Source organism: Dipteris shenzhenensis, chromosome 23, assembly GCF_047967505.1.
Source record: "Dipteris shenzhenensis isolate YYH24624 ecotype China chromosome 23, Dip_SZ_1.0, whole genome shotgun sequence".
In the NCBI taxonomy this organism is placed as follows: domain Eukaryota; kingdom Viridiplantae; phylum Streptophyta; class Polypodiopsida; order Gleicheniales; family Dipteridaceae; genus Dipteris; species Dipteris shenzhenensis.
In genome coordinates, this window is record NC_141618.1 from 44,253,905 (window position 1) to 44,265,872 (window position 11,968).

The 11,968-nt window shown below is 41.8% G+C and overlaps 1 protein-coding gene across 3 annotated transcripts; it reads left to right on the top strand.

Moving 5' to 3' along the window:
• Nucleotides 1–202: 202 nt before the first annotated feature.
• Nucleotides 203–5,781, top strand: LOC147887433 (pentatricopeptide repeat-containing protein At2g33680-like). Of its 3 annotated transcripts, none has more exons than XM_087394011.1 (2): nt 203–255; nt 2,365–5,781. In XM_087394011.1, exon 2 carries the CDS (start codon nt 2,857–2,859, stop codon nt 5,305–5,307), a length of 2,451 nt encoding a protein of 816 aa, XP_087250137.1. In that variant the 5' UTR covers nt 203–255; nt 2,365–2,856; the 3' UTR covers nt 5,308–5,781. The 3 variants fall into 3 exon arrangements, with proteins under 3 accessions (XP_087250137.1, XP_087250136.1, XP_087250135.1); XM_087394010.1 differs by lacking the exon at nt 203–255 and adding an exon at nt 500–630 and having other exon boundaries at nt 2,360–5,781; XM_087394009.1 differs by lacking the exon at nt 203–255 and adding an exon at nt 500–630.
• The last annotated feature ends 6,187 nt before the right edge of the window (nt 5,782–11,968 follow it).

An 11,968-nucleotide genomic window follows, 5' to 3' on the forward strand; every position in this document is an offset into this window, starting at 1 on the left:
AGCAGCCGTTGAGGGTTGGGCATGCTGAGCGCTGTGGAGGCTTATGGCATCGTTTTATTGGTATAGGAGGCTTGCTCATGCAGCCTTTGCCGCAGCTCGTTTGGAGGTCGTGGCAGTCAGTCGTTTAGAGAGGCGTTGCATGGCCGTGAGTGCTAGAGTCGTTGCGCAAGAGCCCTTCATTGCTGGAGATACGTTGAGCCGTCGAGTTCATGGCGTTGAGGCGAGGCAGTATTGCAGGAGCCGACAGTCGATGAGGTTTGCAATCTAGAGCTAGGTCGTCAAAGTAATGGTTGGCTCGTTAATCGATTAGTCATTTGACCATGCTTTTGATGTTGCTATGGGAATCGTTTGCAGAAAGAAGCACAGCATTATAGAGCGCCCTGTTGTTGCTGGAGTCAGGGTTGGAGCCATCTGTGAAGTCGACTGTGAATCGTGAGGACTGTTGTTGGAGTCGATGGGCTGAGAGCGCGTTGTCTCACACAGGGTCTTGACCGTCGGGCTCGAGTCTTTGGCATATGCTATTGGAGCCGTTGAGGCTCTAGGGTTGATCTCGTTGGAGAGGCTGAGACTAGTCCATGCTTGTTTCATGTTTTGTTGGAGCCATTTTGCTTGCCTGCCTTTTGCTTGTAGGTATCTCTCTGAGAGAACTCTAGACTCATACAATCTCTCTAGCTCTCATAAAATGAACAATCTCAGAGAACAGAGTCTATGAGAACACTCCATAAAGAACCTCGATACTAAAATCAACATATCTCACTCTCCATAGCTCGACATGACGAGCTTTCTGAACTGAAATGAAGAGGAAGATGAGCTCAGGAAGATCTTGAGAGGTGATGAAGGTGCCTCAAAGAGAGAGCTTGTGCCTTAATGGAAGCAAGGGCTGTGTGCCTTGAGTGATGGAAGCAAGGGCTTACACTCTCTCTGATGGAAATCTCCCTCAATGGAAGATGCCTCATGGAAGGAGGGCTTGACACTCATGAAGGGAGTGGGAGTACTTGGTGCTTCTGATACCATGATAACAGAAGAGAGAGAGGGAGAGAGAGGGGAGTGCACACGATATAGCTACATGTATACTAAGTGTATTGAACATGAACATGAAGATATACATGTGAATCCCTTAGGGTTAAGGTTAGGGTTAGGGTTAAGGTTAGGGTTTGTCCCTAATGCCCTAGAGGTATGGTGTAATTTACACCATTATCAACAATTACAATGCCAAACATGAGTATATACATGATGTAGTGCAGCAAAAGAGGCTCTTCCTCTAGAGGAATAGGAAGAGGAAGAGGAAATACTATATTTTCTAATAAGAGTGGAGACAAGAGGACTTCAACTAGCCAGTATGTTGGAGTTGAGAGATTTAGTGGGACACATGAAGAGCTTCTCCATGCATGATATTGAGGGAGAAGACCAACATCATGATGAGAAGGAGGAGAGTAAGCCTCAAGTATGTAGATGATAGTGAGAGAGGTGGGAATCACATTGGTTTGGAGGCCAATGATACCAACTAAGTGGGGGAGATATCATTGGCAAATGGAGGGTTTTTAGTTCAAATTAATATCCTTGAATACCCTTACACACACCAATCATTCGTTCAAGGGTTAGGTGGTATGTAGTAGTCCTTAAGGTGTGTGGGGACTCCATATCCTAGGGTACATCTCTAGTGTTATGGTTTTATGCTATTTTCAATTGACTAATGTAGTGGTTAGATTGCATGTTGTCGGAAACACTTCGACTATGATATGTTTGCTTGTTTTTGAAGCATGGATATGATCATGGCTACAATATGCAGCTTTATATCTTTGGTATATGCTTAAAGGAATGTACTTGTGGTATGACAAGAATAACACCATATCTATAGTGTTTTGTGGTTTGTGGTTTGGGTGAACATTTTATGTTGGTATTGTATTTTTGGTGCTACGTTGTTGGTAGGTATATGAGCGGACCTTGGAGACAAACCTAGAGGGTATGGGGTGGAAGCATCAAAAGGGTGCACAACACCATTTCTCTAGGAAAGGGTATATAATGAAAGGTCATTGGAATCAAGCTCGAAACTATAAGCTTGTGGGAAAATCCTCGAGGAGTACACTACTCAGAAACCTTATATATCACGTGCATTCAAGGGGTGTTTAGAGAACCCCTCAACTAAAATTTCCCCCAATAAAACCGGCCCTCTTTACTTATGAACTAACGGTTCTTTTTCCCAAACTTGAATTAAAAAACCCTCTTATTATTGTAATTTTGTTAAAATTTTCCCAAGAGATGAATTAAAATACAACTCTTTTGAATGCAAATGGTACACTAGGTGAAACCTAGTATGGAAAATCATACTCTTTCATTACTAAGAACTTCCTTTGGACAGGGCAGGCCAAAAACGGCACATCTTTCTCTATGAAGGATTAGATGGAGTGTAAACACCCGAACATTACGAGACTTGTATTACGTGAAGCAGGGATGTCCGAAATTCGCAGAAGGAAGCTAGGCTCTTCTTGACGAATTGCACTCAGATCGAGCAAGATCAGAGGCACCTTCTTTCAGCGGCCAGCCCATCTGTCTCACTGATCAATTTGCAGAGCTTCGGGAGTCGGACTGAGTCCGAATGCATTGATCACAGCCCTTCAAGAACCTGAAAATACGTTTCTTGGGCGATCGGTGCCTCATTGCAGACCTCATATTTAGCCACCCTTTTGTCGCTCTCCCTGTACCAAAAGAGTCAACGGAAGTAGAATCTCATTGAGTCGCATCGTCTTTACGCTTTCCATTTTCTGGGCTGTATTCGTTTTCTTTTTGTTGTATGCCTCGGAGGGTCATGGAATTTGTCTTGCGTAAGGTAGCGTGCTGCTCTTGTTGTTTCTGGTTATGGGCCCTTGGCATAGGATGCCCCTTTGCTATCATTCCTCGGGTGCGGGAACTGGATATGCAGTCCCCAAGAGGTTGATTCAGCCGAAAGCGGTTAAGGAACTTCATTATTATATGGGTGAACGTTTAAACGAGCTGCCAAAATTGCAGGCCAACAAGTTGTTGCGCAGTCATGTGAAGCGCGGGAACATGATACACGCTCATCATGTGTTTGACCACATGCTGAAACGAGATGTGGTGTCATGGAACATTATGATCTTGGGGTATGCCAAGCAGGAGGAGAGTGTGCAGGCATTAGGGTTGTATGCACGCATGTGCCAGGAAGGTGTCCAAGCAAGTGCTCAGACCTTTGTTGGCACATTGAAGGCTTGCAGTAGCCTGGCAGCTCTGCAAGCAGAGCAGCAAGTCGACGGAAAGCTTGAAGAATTAGGATTCCAGCAGACAGGTAGAGCCATGCACTCCCAAGCAGTCAAAAGTGGCTTTGAGTCAGATGTATATGTTGGGACCTCCTTAGTGGATGTGTACACAAAATGTGGGAGCATGGAGGATGCATGGCGTGTCTTTGATGAATTACCTCATCGTAATGTGGTTACGTGGACGACCATGATTCTGGCATATGCCAAGCGGGAAAAGGGTGCATGGGCTTTGGAGTTGTATGCACAGATGCACCAGGAAGGTATCCAACCGACTTGTCGAACCTTTGTCGGAGTGTTGAAAGCTTGTAGTAGCGTGGCAACACCAGAAGGGAAGAAGGAAGTTAATGGAATAGTTGCAGAAGTAGAGTGCCTGGAGAAACTTAGAGGTATCCACTCCCAAATAGTAGAGAATGGCTTCGAGTCAGATGTATACGTGGGAACCACCTTGGTGGATATGTACACGAAGTGGAACATGGAGGATGCACGACATGTCTTTAATAAGTTACATCAGCGCAATGTGGTTACGTGGACTACCATGATCTTGGCGTATTCTGAGCAAGGGTACAGTAAGGCAGCCTTAAAACTGTATGCACGGATGCATGAGGAAACTGTCCAACCAAATACCCGAACTTATGTTGGTGCATTGAAGGCTTGCAGTAGCCTGGCAGCTCTAGAAGAGGGGATGCAAGAGGATGGGAACTTCACAAAAATAGAATGCCTGCAAAGAGGTAGGGCAATTCACTCCCGAGTATTAAAAAGTGGCTTTGAGTCAGATGTGTTTGTGGGAACCGCCTTGGTGGATATGTACACAAAATGTGGGAGCTTGGAGGAAGCACAGCATGTCTTTGACAAATTGCCTTATCGCAATGTGGTGACATGGACGACCCTTATCTTGGGGTATGCTGAGCGAGAGGATTGTGCAATAGCTTTGGATTTGTATGTACGAATGAAACAGGAAGGGGTCACACCTGATCATCGAGTTTTTGTTGGTGTGTTGAAAGCTTGCAGTAGTCTGGCAACATTGGAAGAGGGAAAGCAAGTTGACAGGAAATTTGCAAGAATTGTGTCTCAGGAGAAAGGTAGAGCTATTCATGCCCAAGTGGTAAAGAGTGGCTTCGAGTTGGATGTATTTGTGGGAACCACATTGGTGGATATGTATGCTAAATGTGGGAGCATGGAGGATGCACGGCGAGTCTTTGAGCAATTGCCCAATGGCAATGTGGTTACGTGGACTACCATGATCTTGGGTTATGCTGAGCAAGAAGACAGTGAGGAGGCTTTTAGACTTTATGCAGAAATGGAAGAGCAAGGTCTGTCACCAAGTACCTTCACCTTCGTTGCCATCCTGAAAGCTTGTGGTAACACAGCAGCACTGGATATTGGTCAGGAAGTCCATGCTCAAATTAGCGGTATTGGTTTTGAGACTATTGCAATGGTGGCAACAAGTCTGATTGACATGTATGCTAAATGTGGGAACATGGTTGATGCCCAACAATTGTTTAATGGATTTCGCAAGAGGGATGTGGCACAATGGAATGCATTGATTGCAGGATATGCTCGTCAGGGGGAGAGTGAATTTGTATTTCAGTTGTTCGATAGAATGACGATGGAGGGCATACAACCAAACGGGGTCACTTTTCTTAGTGTTCTAACTGTATGCAGTCATGTGGGTCTAGTGAACAAGGGCCAGGAATACCTGCAGGCTATGAGCATTCAGTATGGCATTGCCCCAACTGTGGAGCACTACACTTGCATGGCTGATCTACTTGGCCGTGCAGGCCAAGTGGACCAGGCAGTGGTGATGGTGGAGAAGATGCCTTTTCAACCTGATGCTGTTGCATGGTCAACACTGCTGGGTGCTTCTCGAAAGTGGAAGAATGTTGTGGTTGGAAGGCACGCCTTTGAAAATGTTGTCAGGTTAGACATAGAACTTCCAGCAGCATATGTCTTGATGGCAAACATATATGCAGATGCTTACATGCAGGACCATGACATGATTCAGGTAATGAGAGAATGCCTAAATATGGAAGGTTGACCTCGGTAAGATAACCAGAAAAATATTATTTGGGACTGTGTTTACATAAAATATTTGATGATGAGAGTGTTTACACAAAATGTAAAAGGACAATGATGAAAAAGAAGATGCACTGAAGGCACAGTAAAATGTGGCTATGCAGCATGCTTGTGGTGAACACTTGTTTTGACAATTGTCTCAGGGCCACTGCATATATAAATGTGTGAATTGTCAATCACATTCAAATGCAAGGATGGTAAGTGTCCATATGGGAATCATTCGTGACAGCACTAATATTCCTCTTCCAACGCTCACCACTCATATCCAGATGCATTGCACCCAAACGAAGATCATAACTCTCATTACCCTTCTTCCATACCCTACTACAGCTACCTTTCCAGTTGAGGATTGCTGAATGTTAACGGTCAGTTTTAACACTTCCGTGTTCTTCTACAGGCATAATGAGCCGTCTTAACCTGAAAAAAAGGGAAGCAATAGCCTCCACATTTCTTGAACCCTCACGCAAAATTTGGGGCTCAACATGCCTATTTTAGTAGCACTACAAAATAGTTTATCAACGCTACTATATAGCTAGATAGCAATGCTAGTTAGCTAGCTGGCTCAGTAGCATTGCTAGAAGTTTCTAGATAGCTAGGCAATAGTGCTACTTAGCTAACTTGTGATGCATTCCATAGCTACCTAGCTCCTTACCTTAATATCAATATTGGATAGCTAAATAGCATAGTTACATAGTGAGATAACATTGTTAGTTCACTACTAGATTACTATGTGGCACCACTAGAGCTTATTAGCATTGCTACATAGCTGGATAGAAGGGTTGCTTCAATGCTAGGTAGCTTATAGTACTACTACTTACACTAGTTAATGGCTATCTATTGGCTAACTAGCATTGTTACCTACCTAAGTAGCATTGCTAGTGCTACTCAGCTAAATAGCATTACCATCTACCTTAATAGCATTGCTAGTAGCTTATTAGCACTACTACACAGTGTAATAGCTATCTGACTAGCATTGTGACCTTTTGTACAATATTTATAGATAGCATGGTTGGAAATCTTAGTTGATAGCTAGGTAACAATCTAGTTAGCTAAGTAGCATTGTTAGCATTGCTAGTTCATTGAGAACTAGCCGATAGCAATGCTACTTGCTAGAGTGCTAGGTAGCAATTCTAGCTAGCTAAAAATAGCACCCCACTCGAGATCCAACTAGCACTACTACCTAGCTATGTATAGCACTCGAGATCCAACTACCTATCTATGTATAGCACTTCTAGTTGGATGCCTAGTATGGCCAAATACCTTACTAACATTGCTATGACTAGCTAGCATCGTTGTGCATATCAAGATAGTGCCCTGTCCTAGTGGGTGGCATTACAAAGTTTGGTCAGTTGAAGTCAAGGAACCCAACATCATATCAATGACAAAGAGACGAAGAAGAAGAGGAAGGTATTGTTATGCAAGATTCAAGTGTGATTAATATATCAGAAGATCACATGTTAGAGTCTATCTACCACGGTTTCATGGAAGGATGGTAAGCTGAGCACTTTTGGGATTGTTTGAGGACTTTTATAAAGCTAGATGCAATCAATGCATTAGTGCTCGGACCATGTCACTAGTCTTGTCCACGTAATAAGATTGTGCTCTGACACTAGGACAATAAGGTCCACAAAGACATCCATTTTTACATCACAAATGATAAGGACCATGATACTCTCTCAGCATTGTTCAACCACAGATGGGTGTAAGACTAAGCATTGTTCAACCATAAATTGATAAAGACGAAGAAGTGATTGTTCAACCATAGATGGGTGTAAGACTAAGCATTGTTCAATCATAAATTGATAAAGACGAAGAAGTGAATTGAAAAGTCGTTTCTTATGGTCAGATGGTGTTGGATCATGGGTTAAGGTTGGAAGTCTCTTCTACCATGTTGCTAGATTTTCTTTTCCTCATCAATGTGCAGAGTTGGATTCATATTCGTATGTGATCTTGTGAGCTAGTAACCTATTTCTGTTTTGGCTATGTAAAGTGGTTTTGCTTGTCCTAGTAAGTAAGATCGATTCCTTCTTAATCTCTAGAGCAAATGATAAGAACCAATAAGGTGACACTTGGCATCAAAGACTTAGATGATCTATTGCCTGATCAATCTAGTGAGGTTGTGACATGTGTTTGCCATCAATTTAGGCATAGAGGCAAGTTTTCTAAGGCATCAATGCCTTGCCATAATATGTAGCTCAGGTATACCAAACTTTGGTGAGGCTAGAAAGTTAAATTACCAGCTATCCACTATGCAAAGTAAAGATTGGACATTCTTTCATGGAAAGGAAAATTTGGGATGTGATAGTAGGAATGGAGTTGAAGATAGTTGGCAAGGAATGTAATAGTACCAACAAATCTTGATAAGTTCAAGATTTGTTGCAACTCCATGATTCAAGTATTCCTCATATTCTACCAACTCCATGATTCAAGGATTCCTCATATTCTACTATTAGAAATGGCATATGAGTTGTGAGATATTTTGAAGGACCTACATGAGACCATAGGGACGATCATCATGCTACAAAATTAGTTATCCACTATGTGACAAAATCGGTGCATGGTCACTTTTTCAAGTTGAAGGTTCTCAAGGGTCAACTAGTAATGGTGGATGTTAGCTAGTTAGTCATGCTCATGGTTAGTAAGCTTCCCAAAAGAGGCATAAAGGGTTGATGTTGATCATCATGGCTATAGTATAATCAAAGCCAATTATTGACAAGAAGTTGAGCCCACTATTGCTCTAGAAGGAAGCTTATATGAATTAGTATGACAAAGATAATGGTTGACAACAAGACCTCTATGGAAATAAGAAAATCAAAACAGAAGGACAAGCGTAATCCTAGATAGGGTAAGCTTGAAAGTGAGTCCTTAGATGAGGTGGGGGACTCTTTAGAGGGTGGAGGCAAGTAAGCTTTGACATATAGCACATGATTGGAGATTGAAGGCACACCAATAGAAAATGGAGGAGGGCCCACCATAAAAAAGATGAATCAAAGGCTAATGTGGTGGTAGAGGAACCATTTTCGATAGTTGCATCCCTAAGATAAGGTTTGCAAATAGTGAGATGACCATCAAGATGTTAGACATTGAGCACTAGTGCATAAAGTCAATGAACATGGGGGATAACATGTGTTTCTTAGGTTCCTTGATTGAGAATGAGGCCATCAACATTGAGAGGGATGAAGATCAAGGTGTGACTTTAGGAGGCATTAAACAAAGAGGTGGAAAATGATTATTACCTTAGAAGATAGAGAGCTCGAATTTGAGGTTTGGTCACATGGAATGATGTCGATGGCAATGTCAAAGTTTTTGAGGTTTGGTCACATGGAATAATGTTGATGGCAATGTCAAAATTTTTGGATGGAGCCTTCGTGGAGGGGACCTTTGTCAACCAATGGTGATGTCTTGTGCTGGTTCCTTCCCAATCCATTGCCTAATTTGTTATTCACCTTCTAAATGCACAAATTTCCTATGTTTAAGGGCACTTTATTTTTCTTCCATGTTTTGTGTTTACACATTTTTTATATTTTTGTCATCAAAATATTGACAGCCACCATTTTTGAAAGGCAAATATGTATGGGAATATGGGAAAAAACTATATGACAGAGTCATAGAATTTCCAATAGGCTACAATTTTGAGAATTTTGGATGATGAAATAATGGTCCAAAGATCAAGAATAAGCACTTTGGACTAGTTTTTCTGCTTGGATTTATGTGCAAGATAATGCAGATTTGTAGCCTAAGATTTTGGTAGAAAGTGATGATGAACAAAGGCATAGGGAATCAAGACATGATTTGGCGTCATACAATTGATCGTTTCCAGATTTTGCAACGTTTGGGAGCTATGGGCCTCCGAATAGGGCTATCTTGATAGTTAAATTGCAACCATGGTCCTATTTCAGGAAAATGAGGACCTTTTTTGGAAATAATCAAGTTTGCACTTCTAAAAGATAGATTTTTTAAAACTGGGATTCATTCTAGAGATCTTTGCAATGGATCTTAGTGCATGGATTTCGAGGCAACTTCACAAAGAACCAGATTCATGACTAATATCAAGAAAGAGACCGAAGATCACATTGAGTTCGAGACTGAGATTGAGAATGTGATACATAGCTTCTGTAATTGTGATCATGATTGAGATTGTGATTGAGATACTAGAGGTAGTAGATGTTGTGATTGTGATCATGATTGAGATTGTGATTGAGATACTAGAGGTAGTAGATGCTCATGGTAAAAAATGATAGGAGATGGGGATGGATTCTGGAGGGAGAGAGACTCTCCCCAACTTAGTTCCAACTATCTATCATATCTCTGGTCTGACTACTGCTGAGGTGGCACTTCTCTCTTTAATGCATGGATTGTCTATGGGATCTATGAACTACGAGACTTCATCTACTTATCATGAGAAGGATATCGAGTTTTGATGTGAACTAGGAGATTGTCACTTCCGTCCACTTCCCTCCTTTACTCAGTCCTAATGATGAGTCCAAACGAGAAGAAGAGCTACAAGAAAAATGCAGCAAAGATGTTCAGCCCTGCCAACCACTTTTGGTGGAGCATAACAAAAGGCTTCAAGGCCCTCATATGTGGGCATCCTCTAGGAGTTTCAGGGAGGAATTTTCACTCCTCCATTCACACGTGGTGCTATTGTCTATCAATTGACGATCGAGGGAAAAAAGGAACCGGCTCAATGGCACAAGACGTACCCCTTGCTGATACCCAGCAAACCACAAGTGGAGGTAATCGAGGATCACCAGGAGCTACTGAAGATGATGCCGAAAATGGAAAACAAACATACTACACCTCTCCATGCTCCCCTCAGAAAGAAGATGATCAAAGCCTGAAAAAAGCATATGTGTAGCAGGCTAGCAAGAACACAACTGCACATGCAGGACAAGGAGGAGTAGACGATGGTGCAATAGACAAAGCCAGCTATGGAGAATGAGACTCCAAGAGAAACATAGTTAGAGGTGCTAGCGCAGCAAGAAGCATTAGCTCAAGAACCTTCAATCCACCAGCAGGTCCATGCCCACATCAGCAAGAGAGCCCTCAGTCTGAAGATGCAGTCTGAAGATGAGGAGGACTCATATTTTAAAGGTAAAGTTGCCACTTTCCTTGAGGACATCTTGGATCAATCCATTGAATGGCTCTCCTCTCATGCCTTGATAGACTTTCTTCTTGGCCCCATACCTTCAGAAGTTTTTCTTGAAAACTATATTAGAATAGGCTTGTAACAAACACCCTTTGTGATCTCAAATTCAACCTTATCTCAACCATGATTTACAAATCTTTATCAAAAGAAGTGAGAGGGTCGTCACCCAACAACAATCATAAGTAATGCATGCAAGATAATTTATTAAGAACCCTTTTAGTAATATAGGGCTAAGCCCTCCTTTAGAGAGAAACTTTGCCAACAATAGGTATCATTAAGCCTAGATGACAAACATGTCATAGGATCAAAGAAAACGCACATAAGTTATCTAAATCACCACTAATATAATGTAGCAACAATGTAGACACATTGAAATTCCACTCATTATAAAGCCAACAATGTAGACACATTGAAAGTCCACTCATTATAAAGCCACCAAGGCTAACGTAAGGCATTTTGGTAGACACTCAGGACTTGAAAATTAATGATCAGACATGTATATGATTTTGAGTGACAAAATCAATGAAGATAAAGAACATTGACGATTGGAATGTCTTCATTATAAGGGCCAAATATAGTAGCACATCATGGAGATGGACACTGTTGAATTTTTGCATGAGGGGATCAAGGGTTAGAAACAACCCTATAGAAACCAAAAAATTGTGTCAATTGTCTTGTATCAACAAAAATACTCTAACCTCTCGTCTTAAACTGGGAAGAAGGGTTGCTTCCCCCATTCAAGAATTAAAAACGCTAGTGTCAAGATTCAAGTTTATGCATGGGGGCTCTATGAATTAGAGCGAATCCTAGCTATGCACTTAATTTTGTAGCAAAAACACCATTTAACAACCTCATAGCACACAACCAAGCTAGGTTGCTTGTGTAGTTTTACACCTTCAAAACATCCGCACCTCCCCAATACTCTCAAATGAAGTAATCAAGGAATGCAATACAATCTATACAAGGAAATCACCCCTTGACTAGTCAAGGGGTAGGCCCGATTATGAGCTTAGATATAAAACAATGAGGCTCAAGATCTAGAATTATCTTGGCCAAAGGTCAAGGAAATGAGAGAAACATCTCACCTAGTTGGGAGAGGTGTTGTTTGTAACAAGGGAAAACATTGTGATTTGGGTTTATGGAGTGGTGTTAGAGGTTTCCGTTGCTCTTGGCTAAATCACCGTAAATAGGAATGAAGGATGCGGAGAAAGGGGGGAAGAGGGGAGCTCGGAGGAAGATTAAAGCATGAAGCTTGCTTCTATTATCATGGAAGAAAGGGGAGGAGGAGGTTGTTCAGAGTTGGGGTGCCATGAGCACATAAATAGAGGCAAAGGTAGGAAGAAAGGGCATGCGAGTATTATCCCACATGAGAAAGCAAATGTAGCTATGTATCCAATTCTATAAATGAGAGGTTCATTTTAAGCAATATCATCAAGCAAGCTCTCAAGTCTCTTTATGAGTAAAAGTTTTAGTC

What these genes read in the sequence shown, in the direction of transcription:
- LOC147887433 (XM_087394011.1), top strand. Translation starts at nt 2,857, where the DNA reads ATGGGCCCTTGGCATAGGATGCCCCTTTGCTATCATTCCTCGGGTGCG.